Source organism: Pleurodeles waltl, chromosome 1_1 (genome assembly GCF_031143425.1).
Source record: "Pleurodeles waltl isolate 20211129_DDA chromosome 1_1, aPleWal1.hap1.20221129, whole genome shotgun sequence".
Lineage (NCBI taxonomy): Eukaryota > Metazoa > Chordata > Amphibia > Caudata > Salamandridae > Pleurodeles > Pleurodeles waltl.
The window spans coordinates 857,677,201-857,690,627 of NC_090436.1; the positions used below are offsets into that span (position 1 = coordinate 857,677,201).

The 13,427-nt window shown below is 44.6% G+C and overlaps 1 protein-coding gene across 1 annotated transcript in view; it reads left to right on the forward strand.

Annotated features, from left to right (window-relative positions):
• Window positions 1–13,427, forward strand: part of PCSK5 (proprotein convertase subtilisin/kexin type 5) — a 1,225,695-nt gene that overhangs the window by 1,082,547 nt on the left and 129,721 nt on the right. The window contains exon 27 of the mRNA XM_069229360.1: window positions 7,695–7,895. Coding sequence (XP_069085461.1) covers window positions 7,695–7,895 — 201 coding nt within the window. The remainder of the gene's footprint in view (window positions 1–7,694; window positions 7,896–13,427) is intronic.

Sequence of the window (13,427 nt, forward strand, 5' to 3'; positions counted from 1 at the left end):
TATTGGTGCCTTATTCATTATGTTGGGGTGAGGTTTAGCGCGCTGGTGTTATGGTCCCGGGATTCCATCCCCAGTGTCAAACATAAGTCGCCGTCCGACCGGCGCGTGTGTATCTCGCGCACGCCCATCGACCTCCCCGCCCCCACACGAAAAGGGGAAGGTAGTGCTGAGTTAGAGTAGGAAAAAGAGAAAGAAAGTGGAACCACAATAAACCACAATAAAGGATATTTCGGGGGAGACCAGAATTGAAACAATTTGGCACAACCGGTGCCTAAACAGCAGTCCAAAAGGTTAAGTTCCGTACGGGTGTTTTTCGGTTGAAGGGGAGCGTGGGTTGGTTGAGGCTGGACACCTCGTGGTCCTCCTCCAGGATAGTTCTTTCCCTTTGTGCCTCAAGTTGTGGTCGCGCCCTCCGGCCCCGTTTCGATGAACAGTCGGCATGGCCGCAGCGGCCCCAGCTCCTGCGTAGAGCGCTCGCATGACTCTGTCCGTGTCTAACTGGGGAGTGGGGAGTCACACCTCCCCAGCCCGGCGGCCGGAGAGAGCGCAGCAGCGACACGTCTGACAAAACTAAAGTTCATCCGCGGAGCGCCGAGTGAGGTCGGGTCCGGACAGGAGAGGGGAGAGGGAAGAGCCGGATTCCCCTCCGGGAGAGCTGCTGTCGGTGATGCACACCTCGCTTCTGGTGTCAGTTTGGGATCCGGTAAATGTGCTGGTGTCCCTTAAGCTTTGCGCCTGATCGGCCTCCATTTGCGACCTCGTTGGGCGAGATATTGTTTTAGTTTTCTTTTTCCTATTGTGGTTCGGTGTGATCCATTCTTCAGCTGCTTCTTTTCCTTTGGGAGAGCCGGCCAGTCCCTTTGCGTGAATCCATGTCCAAGCATCCTCCGGGGTGGATAAAATGAGTGTTTTCTCGTCGATGACTACTCGGAGGCGGGCAGGGAACACAAAAGAGTAAGTGATGCTGTGTTTCCGCAGAAGTTGTTTTATTTTGATATATGTCGCTCATTTACGTTGCACTTCCATTGTGTAATCCGGGTAAGCAGATACGGTGCTGTTTTCCAAGCTAATGGGATTGGATTTCCGGAAGTGCTGGAGGACTGAGTCTCTCTCTCTGTGGTTCAGGAACCAGGCTATCAGTGGGCGTGGTGGTGCACCGGGTCGTGGGGGTCTACCCGGGATTCTGTGAGCTCTATCTATTACTGGAGCTTTTGTTGTGCCTTGTATGTTCATTATTTCTTTCAGCCATTTCTCTATGAAATCTTCAGCTGTAGGTAGTTCCAAGCGCTCCGGGATGCCGATAAATCTGATGTTATTACGCCTCGACCGCCCTTCCGCTTCCTCGGCCCTACGTTGCAGTTGTGCTAGTTCTGTTTCCAATTGTTGAATGTTATTTTTCATATCTGTTACCTCTGGTTGGATCGTTTCTAGTGATAGTTCTGTATTTTGCACTCTGTCCTTTAGCTTACGGTGGTCCGCGCGGAACAGTGAGACTTCCAGTGCCGCGGCATCTATTTTCCCTTCCAGTGATGTCTTCGTCTCCATTATTGCTTGCATGATTTTGTCAAATTGGTGGGAGTGTGTTTGTAGTGTTTCGCTCAACTGGAGCAGCGTAGTAGCTTGTGTGTCGGTGCAGCCAGTAGCGAGGGGGGGTCCCCCTCCGTGGGGCCCCCCGGTTTGGGGTGTTTTGGTTTAACCATTGCGCCTTCTTTGCCGTTGAGGTGGGGGGGTAGGATAACTTCCTTGAGGGATTCAGGAAAAGTAGGCTAGGTGACTCGCCTGCGCAGGCGGCTGCTGTTGTGCGAGCTACACTGAGTGGCAGCGCGTGGTTTAGTTTTGAGGCGGAGCCACAGGTTGTTTGAGTCAGTTTTTTTTTCCCTTATTTTTTTATTTATTTTTTTATGCGCGGATTTACGCTGGTATCAGCGCTGTCCTTGTTGCATCCGCTGGCGTAGTCCCTGGTGCCACGGTCTTCGGTCCCTGAGAGAGAGATGCACCAGTGCTGGTCAGTGCTGTAACCCACTTCTTGGGGAGTTACTCTGTTTTTCCCTCTCCTCTTTTTATTTTTTCCCCTTCTTTCCTTCTATTTTTTTTTTTTATATTATTTACTTTTTCCCCCTTGCTCTTTACGCAGTCTCCTCACCCTTCATTTAATTGCTACTCTGTGTCTCCTGCGTTCGATACTTCGCCAGGCCGCGATCAGGCCCGCAATTTTTTCTGATGTGAGAGGGCGGACAGGCACCAACTGCAGGTCACAATCCTTGCTCTAGGCCCTGACGCGTGCTGAACTTCGCGCCGCGGCGGCCCGGGGGCAGAGTTCAGGCCTCTCCAAGCCCCACGGAGGCATTAGCAGAATATGAGCGGCACCTAGGCCAGGTGTCCGCTCGCGGCGGCCCGGGAACACTCGCGCCGCTCCTCTTCCGGGTCCCTCGATGCAGTGGACCACGGTCCGCTGAACGGAGTGCAGCTCCGCTCGCCGCGTGCGCCCCGGTCGCTCGGGCAGAACGCGGTCGGGTCGAGGGGCGGAGGGCGCTCGAGCCGCGCTCGGCAAAGCGGCACACAGCTCCCCAGGAAATCAACGGGCGCTGGAGCCCCAACGCCGTCTGGTAGGGAGCAGCTGGTTACGGTCGGCTCTCACCTTGGGAAGGGCTGTCGTTTCACGAGCCGGGGCCTTGGCCACGCCCCGCTCCACACTCCAATCTTGGGCCGCCGCAGGAACGACGTGACCGGCTTTGGAGTATGCTGGGCTTCCCCCTAGGTGCTAGGGGAGAGCCCCCTTGACTTATGGCACTTCAGGGGCCAGGATAATTGTTGGTAAGGCGGACCGTGAGCGGAGGTCCTAGCTCAGGCGTCCGCTCCGGCCGCCATCTTGGCCACGCCCCCCATTTTATACACTTAAGATCTAACCAAATGGACTGTTAGCACTCTTTCCATTGAAGAAACCACGGAGATAAGAACAGAGAAAAAGGCCATTTTAAACTGAATTCTTGCCTCAATCAAAAGAAGCCAGTAGAGCTCTTCAAACCCCACCGTGATTTGTTCATATTTTGTCTTTCCTGAAAAGTCTGCTAGAGAGGGGCTTTGATGCTTTAGGGGATGCTTGGAAGGGTTTTGGAAGACTGATTAAGGCAGTTTTCATTTATTTAGATCACTAAAACTTGCTAAAACTAAGCAAAAGTAGTTTACAACCAGTTTACGATTTTTAGCGCTTGGAGCATGAATCTTTAGCTTTCGCAAGTGTTCAGTACGCATGTTCTGAGGATTGATGAAAGCCTCACAATTTTACCTCGGATGTGAGATTCGGAGTGAAGCCATGGAGTTCAAATGAGGGTGGATTGTGTTGGTTAGATAGGAGGATGGATTTGGCCATTTCAGGTTAAGAAGGTTTATGGGCATACAGTTTTTGTGGTAAAATTGGCAATCTTTTACTTATTCGTTGTTTCACAGGCAAATGTATAAGAGCCTTATTTAGAGTTTGGCATTTGCTAGGCATCTGCCACCAAGTGATGGATGTTTTGTCCAACCTATCTACAGTGTATGGGACATCTGTATTTTCTAAACAGATTGGATGGTACATCAGCTTAATAAGGCACTACGTATTTAAAGTTGGCAAGTGGCATTGATTTTAAATGGATAGTACTATGTATAAATTACAAAGGCATGAGTGGATTTCATGGCCTATGAAAAAGACTTTGGGTCTGATTACAACCTTGGCACAGGGGATTACTCTGACCCAAATGTGTCGGATATCCCGTCCTCCCTGTGACAGGTTTTAAACAGGTTAACATGTATGAGATAGCCTGACAGGGACATTCGGAGAATACCTGGAGAGCTAAGTGGCCCTTGTGCATATTTCTAGTATCTCATATACAAACTGAGTAATGTTTGGGTTGACCAATAACTAATGTTTTTCAGGCTGAGGATAGAAAATAAATTGTAGGATGCTTTATCAGTCGGCTCTGATGAGTTTGCCTGGCTGCTTGCAGCTTTCCACTATTATATATGTTAAGGTTGGTGACAGAACTTTTCATATTGGTAGGTAGATTGTAGTGGTGATTGTCTTTGTGTAAGAGGAACCAAGCGAGACTGATTCATTGCACCGATGCCAATTAACGTCACTCAAAAAATATTCCTGGTTGAATTAATTAGTCAGTTGGTCAAATATTCTGTCCCCTGCCCTGTGTGGCAGAAAATATTGAATCTGAACCTGGAAGAGTGTGAGGGTGAGGAGTTCACTCTACTACCAGGATCGAAGCATTGAAAAAAAGAGAAAGTTTCAATGCAGAGTTGCTTACTGCAGAGATAGTTTTGTGGATAACGGCAGCCCAGCTTTCTGATTTGTCTTTTTTGCATAGGTGTTAAATGGAATATACTTGTGGAGTTGTGAGGGAGATCCATAATAGTTTGCCCTGCTTCATCATAACACATTTCTGTGCTAATCCAGCTGTCTAGGCCAAGAGAGTCTATGTTTTCAGCCTGTTGAACATGATGGGTCATGGGTCGCAGCAAAGGTGTGGTTGTGGAGATGTCAGAGTAATTAGAGGCTTCTGTTTTCATACGTGGTGTAGAAGTTGACACTAGACTGAGCTGGATGAGATTAACACAAACTTCCTAGTATGTTGGTGACAGTTTTAAAGAAAATTGAAAATATATGCTGGGGACCTAATGAGGACTCCGGACTAAGCCATGAGTGGCACCAATGCCTATATGCCTGAGAGGCTTGTTGTCTCTGGTGTTTCCTGGTATACCATCAGGCTGGTGACAAGTGCAAAAGAGAAAAAAAACAAGGAAACAGGCCTTCTCCATCTGTGCACCCATGATCTGGAACAACTCCCATGTATCCATTAGGACTACCACAATTGTGCTCCAATTTAGGGAAAAGATGAAGACACACCTCTTTAAAGAACCCTACATCACAATGTAACAGTTCACCTCCAGTTGCTGAGTCTACCTTCTTTGCCAATCACTTTTTGAACCATCCTTTCCTTTTATCATCGTTGGGTTCACTTCCTTGCAGGGGTAAATAGAGCTACCACTTGAAGGGAAGCATTCTTAGGTACCTCAGGATGGGGTTTCAGTTTATCCACAAAAGGCTGATGGGCTAGTGTAGCCTGAAAAACAAGGGCAGTGGGAAAGGTGGTTGTGGGAAAGAGTGTATGGTAGGTCAATTGTTGGGTATTAGAGACAAAATGTGCTTGCATAGTATAGGACGTAGTACAGGGTAAAAACCTTGAGGGTGGAGGTTTGGGGAATAAATTATTGGGGATTCTCGTAGAGTGGAAAATAGTACCATATCATCACTAGCCTGGGTGTGTATTAACATTGTAGGAATAATGGTGATAATGAGGTTTGCAATGAATTGAGGGAAGAACACAATGAAGAGATTCTGATTTTGTGCACTATTAAAGGTATCTGAGCAGGACTAACTTGCAGAAGTGAAAAAGAGTACATCGGTTTTATGACAGCCATATATTATAATTGGGTATTGTTCCACAAAAAAGTATTGCAGGATTCTCCTCCAGGAAGTGCTATCCTGTATTTTAGATAGTTTTGGAGCCTATATGATTTTCAAGGACAGAATATAATTTCCCTAAAGAGAACTCTCGTCAAGAGTTGAGATGGGAGGTTAATGATGAATTGGAACATACAGACTGGAGTGAAAGGTATAGGTAAGTCACTTAGGCAAAAGAAGAACAAAATGGACTAAAGACAATGGAAAATACATTATCGTTATATATATGTAGGGTCCCGGTTGTATGGTATTTAAGTTTTTAACATTTCCATCTGTATTTATCCATACCTATTTTATAGCCACCTTATTAGTATGTATCCATATTTATTTTGTGGTTTGCGAATAAGTGAAGTAAAAAATGGTACATTTCCACATTTAACTGATATACTTCCACTCATACATTGATGCCGTCGTGTTTAGCAAATTCAGCAGCCAAATATAGCAAAACACTACATCCACAGGTAAATATTAGAAATTACGTCTAACGTATTTTAACATATACCTGTATTTAAAGATAACTTAGCCCGTTTTTAATTCACTATGCTGTCTAGCTGCTCATCTGTTGTTTTGGAATTCACAACCCACAACACAGAAAGTCACTCATTAGAAGCACAATATTCACCATCTTTCCGCTTTTAAAAATAAATACAGACAGGAAACACATTGTTTTCTGTCTGTATGTATCTGTAAAGATCAGTAAAAACAGAAAACTGGGAGCCTTATATATATGACACTGAGGGGATGATTTAGACTTTGGCAGAAGGAGGGTACTCTACTGGGATGGCAGAGGATATTGTCACTGCCATCCTGAGGGTCCTCTGCCTGCCAAATCAAGTGTTGTCCGTCAGCCCCGGGGACAGCCCTTAGCACTGACAGGAACCACTCTAAATTGAAAGGACAGTCAGATGGCTACTCTGCGATGGTCAGTACTCTGTCGGGACATCAAAGGAGTAAGTCAGTGACAGAGCCAGAGTAGGTTCCATCGTCAACATAATTAAGTACTGCCATTGCCTGAGAGTACCCTCTCTGCTAAACCAGCCTCTGGGATACTAAGCAGTAAGTGATGCAGGCGTCAACAAGGACAACAATTGCATCAAAAACAGAGTAGTTTTCCTTACTAGATGAGTTTTAAAGGGTATTTGTCCGAGCTCACAGATGCGTACTTTTTAAAGCTTACGAAGAACACATGCAGGACTGTGGCATCTCACAGAGAATATACGTAAACACCAGATTCTAGAGGCGAAGAGTGTGAAGAGTAATACAAAGCAGAGGAAAGCTCACAGGAGACTGCAAGTATTCAAGGTTAGGGTTTATAAACAGTTAACTACTCACTAGGTACAAGTATAGGGACACAACTGTTCAGGGGTGCAGGTCTTGGCACATACCAGATTAGGGGACCTGTACAGACACACAACGCTCATATGGGCAGTCAACCATTCAAAGGTACGGGAGAGGTGAAGTGCGAATGCTAGTGGGTGTTTTAATATATTCAAAGTACCGACAGCTGGGTCTGTATAAATTAAGACCCGATCCCCAGTCTGCACAGCCCAGGGTCACAATCGTGCTGTTCTTTGCAGGCAGTGGTAAAACATATAGAAACTGTGACCTGAATATAAAATGGCGTTTTCACCCATCACGCAGTGCGCACCAGCCCAAAAGTAAAGCTAAAGGTGGAGGAGCCTGGTGTATTGGGATTACTGGGAAGCAGCTTAACCGACAGCTTCAGTAGCCCGTGTGCTGCTGGGCTAGGATGAAATGTGGCCCGAGGTACAGGTAACAGCAAAGATGCCCTCAAACCTGTGGATGATGCCAGTGGTGCTGGGCAATATTGGCTGGATAGATCGCTCTGCTGAAACAGTTCTCTTAAGTGTCAGAGTAGAATACATACCCACACTAAGGTGAAATTTCAAGCAGTGAATCTGCTTGATGACTAAAAATGTCTCAGAATCAGCAATATTTTCGTTCACACCTGCTTTGGCATACGCTTATACACACTACTAAATGACAGAAGGTTAGACCATTTTAAGCAGTTGCCTACAACCTTATGGGACATGAGCTCTCAATTAGAAGATAATACAAGTAGAGATCTCACTGTGAAAATGCCATTGAATGTGTTATACTGCATAAAGGGTTTTCAAGGTTACGTTCCTGTAGGTGACTTATTGTTTCTGTTTTTTTACAGATGGCCAGTGTGTGAGCGACTGTGGGTCTGGTTTCTACCGTGACGAGGATGAAGGGGAGTGCGACATGTGTCACAGAACCTGTGATACATGCACTGGGCCCAACTTCTATGAATGCACCAGATGCAGAGGCTCTTTGGTTTTCCAGGGTGGAAAATGCCTAGATCCGAGCAAACAAGTGATAGAGGGAATGTACTGGGACGGTAGGTTTTGCTGCACTTCCCTGAGTTTGAGAGGACACCTGAGTAGACAGGTCAGACATAAAAGAATGACTAAAGACTTTACACTCACTTTTATATCTGGCATGTCCCGTTTTTTTTTAGTAGCTTTGTGAATGTGTACCTATACATGTGTGTGTTTATATATATATATATATATATATACTCACACACACACACATACATACATACACACATTTACAAGACTACACATATAAAATTAGCTATGGCTTGACCTCCCACCCTGCACCCCCCGCCCGCTCCCACCCATCCCTCTCTGCTCTCCACTCCGTCTCTCTGCTGGGAGCAGACAGGGGACTGTGTTGCCTGACAGTAACAGATAAATTACTTTAAATATTGCATACCTTGTAGGCATATGTTAAAAGAGAACATACATTTAACTTAAGCTTCCCTAGATAATCTGGCCTTTGTCCCATAAACCGGGACATTTATGTAATGATCAAAACCGGGACTGTCTGGGGAAATCCGGGACATCTGGTCACCCTACACCTGAGTAAAGTTCATAACTTTTATCATCTGCTGTGCACTCCTTTGTCACCTAAGAGATTTAGGACTGCTGGTACCCTAGAATGTCTAGATCCACTCAACACTCTCACTCACTCCACACACAAGTGCCACGCACACTAACATTCCACATTCCATGTTTCACGCAAACATATGCACACACGATCAGCATTCTGCAGCAACAAAAGGCTATATAGTTATAAAATGCAGGCATTCGTGCACAATAGCGCAAGGGAGTCTGCATTGTACTCAGCATAGTTTTGTGCAGGAAGGGGTCCCTTCGTGCAAAAAAAAATGTTCAAGGCATTGTCCTCAAAGAGAAATTAAAAGATTTCTCCTCGATATGCCGGTCTGCGGGAGGCTCGTGATTTTGGCACAAATCCCTGTCTACAATTCTTTGTAGAAAGAGATTTGTGTAAAAACGCCTGGGTGGTTGCAGGGGAACACCCGCGCACCATTCATGAAGAGCAAAGCAACGCATGCCAGGTCATGTGACTATCTGGCTTCTATTATCGCCACCCGAGTCTTTTATGGTGGGTATTTAGTGGGCTCCCAGGAGGAGCAGGTGTGGGAAACTGCCAGCTGATTGGTGGTACGTCTGCCTGTGCCTTGTAATTGTGTCTAGTAGGGAGGAAGTAGAAACTTTATGTAGGATCCCTTCACTACACTTTAATGGTATTAATACAACATTTTACTCAGGGTAATGTTAAGTTATCATACACAAATTCGTTTCCAGGTTTAAGCTTACAGAGTCTTTAATAGAACTGTTTTAAGCATTTCGGTTTTTTAATAGGATTTTTTATTAAATGTCATTCCCAGGCACGCTCCTAGGTCACAGAACATAGGGTTACAAAGCAGCGCACATTGTGATATGGGTCGGTTTGTAAATCTCAGATAGAGATTTAGCTTCGGTTGTGTTAAAGAAGTAACACAAATGTGTCGCAAACTCTCTGTAACTCTAATCCTTCTTTCGTAAATTACGTTTGCTAAAATGTAGATGTAATCTTCAGAATTTCACAAAGGTTTTCAGCCAAAATGAAATAAACGTCTTATCCTTTAGCGACCGATCTCTGCCGCTAGGAACTTCTTTTCCAAGTTTAATCTTTACCATTTTTGACAACCTCAAAAAGAACTGGCACGACGGTGGGAGGGGTATTGCAAGAGAATGCAGTCGTCATTCACTTTTTCTAGAGGCACGTCGAAGTACTACTGAGGTGTCTAAAGGGAAGAATGAAGGGTCCTACGTGCACAGATTTGAGGATTCACAGAATACCAAGCAGTATTGTTTAAAACATCTACACGTCAGAGATTCCCAGGCACGCTCCTACGTCACCAAACGTACTCCTCTCAATTGTCTGCAGAGCAGAAACTACAGAGTAAAGAGCAATTCCTCATTTTTCTTTTTCCCATTTTCTCTGAATGCAGACGAAGCTCTTCTCTTTCTCTTATACCCTCGGAAAACATGCTAATGCTTTTAGCACTGTCTCACTATATTTGCACTCTTCTTTTTTAGCATACAGTTATGTGAGCATACATGGTGGGAACTCCCATTAGTAATAGTCTGAACATCCACAAATGTTTTACCAACTTTCCCACTTGCTCTCCCTTGGTAACTTCAATTTATTTACCTCTAGTTTGCTAAACTTTTTTTCTGCCAAACGTTTGCCAGCAGTATGTAGAATTTGATGTCAGAAAATTCCACAAATTCTTAAATAAGGAGCTGTGAGTTGCAACTATACATTTAACATTTTTGCAATAATGCCTTACACTTTTGATTGCAAAAGGTTTAATTAATTCAGGCCTGAAACTGTTGAAGTCCAGGCCTCATCCCTGCCTCCTCTCCATCATTATGCAATTACATAAGACACAATGATGGCCCTCACCCTAAGGGGCATTTGATCTGTGGTGGGAACATGGCTGAGTGTTGGAGGACATCAACATGCCAATGCATACATTGCCGTGTTTATGTCCTTGTTCCACCTGTTGGCCAAAAGGGCTGAATGGCAGAAGCCATAGCTGATGGAGACAACGTCACCTGGGAACCCAGGTGAGTCTCCAGAATGGGGAAACACAAGGCACCATGGTATTCTTTAGGATTTCCTTTCATGGGATTTGCAGGCATCATCCAACAAAAGAGAGTCAAGGTTACGTCCTCAACCCAAATCTTTTGATTGCTCACCAAGGATTTAATCCTAGGATCATATGGTGCAGGGTTGACAGGAACCTATCTTTTGCCTCCCACAAACAAAATAAATTCCCATAGGTACCCCTACTGCCATATGGGGTCACTTGGTGGTGAATCCCTGGTTATTCCCTTTACCCTGGACGGGGTGTGAATGTGGGGTTACCACCTAGGCAGAGCTGTTATACCTCAGCCCCCACACCATTGATATTTTCCCCTATACCAGGTCATGTGACTATCTGGTAGCTATTACCACCACCCGTTGTCTTGCATGTTGAATACTTAGCGGGCTACAAGAGGAGCAGATGTGGGAATACTGCCATCTGATTGGTGGTATGACTCCCTGTGTCTTGTAATTGGTGGCTGGTAGGAAGAAGGCAGAAGCTTGGCAAAAAGGTGGATCCCTTTACTACACTTTAATGGTATTAATGGAGCATTTTACCCAGGTTGATGATGGGTTATCAAACACTGAATTGATCTCCAGGTTTAAACTTTTAGAGGGAGTTTAATAGATGTGTTTCTAAGTCACCCTTTATTAAACTGTTATTTAGCATTTGGGGTTTTCTAAAAATAGAATTTGTTATTAAATGTTCTTGGGGGAATGGGTGAAGGCAAAGTGCATGAGAAACAGTGATTTAAAAACGGGGGAACAAATCATGGTCAAAAAGTAGCAGAACATAGGCACCCTGGGGATTTTCCAGAGTTTTATCAGATAGCTGGGCTAGAGAGGGAAGTGAAATTGGAACTGATGGGGGTAGAAATCAATTGGTTATGGCACACGCAGGGCAGACCTTGCTGAATATAGAACTAAGGAAAACATGAACATGAGAATGGTTAGTGGAATTAGTTGACGTATGGGGAAAGCAACAGCGAGGCAGGAAAGGACCCAACTGTGCAGTGATAATTCCATCCATGTGCTGACAGTTGAGAGCGGAGATTCTTTATACTACAGAGCAGAAAGCTCCAAGTATGGGTATTTTAGCAATCAGGAGATGAATTCAAAGGGTAGAGTTAATCCCAAATAAGTTACTACCAGCAGGTTGTGCAGAAGGCAAGAAAAACAGAGAGTGAGAGGAACAGCATGGGCGGTAGTCGAGCAAAATGATGGGCTTGCAAGTACCGTATTTCTCCTTTACATAAGGTAAAGCTAAATGCGGTGAGGTAAGGTGTGAGCCACAGAAGAGATTAGGCTGAAATAAATAACAGATGAAAGATATGAAGCAAGTATTATGATCGAGACAATCAAAAGCCACAAACAGATTAAGACTGATATAGAACAGCTTGATTAAAAACGTTGGAAGTAGATAACCAGAACGTTTACGTTGCAAGCCAGATTAAAAACACAGTTTGGAGCAATGAAATTTGATTGTGAAAAGTATAGCAGTTTTAGTGAATAATTATTTGCTAGATGTTGAAAAACAAGATAAAAAAAGATAGGATGGAAATTGGAGGACTTGAGGATCAACAAAGGCAAGCTGATGGTAGACTTGAAGGTTTGTTAATTGATGCTTGACAAGAGAAGAGTTTAAGGCCATTGCTGGATATCAGTTCAGAAGAAGAAAAGTGTAATTCACGAGAGATGCTGGGAGAAATTCTCGGGGATCAAGGATTAGCTCTAGAGTTCTTTTTAATAATCTGGTGCAAATGATTCAAACCTAGCAGGATGCATCGTAGAAGAGTTGGAACTCAGAGGAAATATACACTCGAATAAGATTAATTTCAGAGATAAATTAAGAAGCAAACTCTTGATCAGTGAGCAGAGAAGGATGAGGAGGGAGTGGGTAATTGGTACACAATAGAGGAAATGCAACACGGATTGGCATATTAAGATGAGAAAAAAGCCTTGTGTTGCTTGGAGAAACCGAAGATTGGAAGTATGTTGACAGAAGAGTTTACAAATTACTCGTTTATTGACACCACATGCATTCTGAATTACGAAGTAGTGAACTCTGTTTCAGTAATTGTGAACTAAACTGTAGTGGGAGTGGTTTGTAAGATGGAGTGAATGCTTTTGCAGGATGGTAGGAATTAGCTTTCTCTAAGTCACCCACATCCGATAGCACCAGGAGACTCCCTTAAGGTGTATGTGCATTTTATGCAATACCTTTCATGAAATAAACAAATGAAATGAAAGGCGCAGTGGCTCTTGTTTCCCACTAGTTACCTGACTGTAGATTAATGCACAAGATAGTCTACTGGCCGCACCCCACTTCTTAAAAAGCAAGGATTGCCCAAATATTGACGTTGCTATCTAATACATTTTCTTAGTCTTTGTACATACAGTTAAAGCAGCATATACGATTCAATGTTTTTCTGATAGTCTTTCCACTCATTGTGATCATATTTCTGGCTTTCCTCAAAGGCTGTCAGCACTGTAGGATGGCATTATGTCATTAAACTGTTCCTTTCTGTTTAACTCGTGCACCTGTGATGCAGAGTAGAGCAAATATCTTTCTTGCCTTAGGTAAAATGATGACCACATGCCTCAGCTTGGTCCTTTGGAATTTGTCCCTCTAACACTGACAGAATGTAAGTAAGTGCAACAACCATAACACTTAGGGGGTCTTTATGACCCCAGTGGATGGCGTTAATATAGAGGAAAGTACTGCCAACAGGCTGGCTGTACTTGTCTCCATATCAAGACATTGGCAGTTTGGCTAAAGCCAAACGGCCAATGTACCACACCGACCGCCACAGCGGTAACAACCACTGGGTTGGAGACTTCAGTCCCCAGCCCGGCGGCCGTCACTTGCCCGCCTGCGGGATTATGACCCCGCCCACCGCCATGGTTTTCGTGGCAACCTTACCGC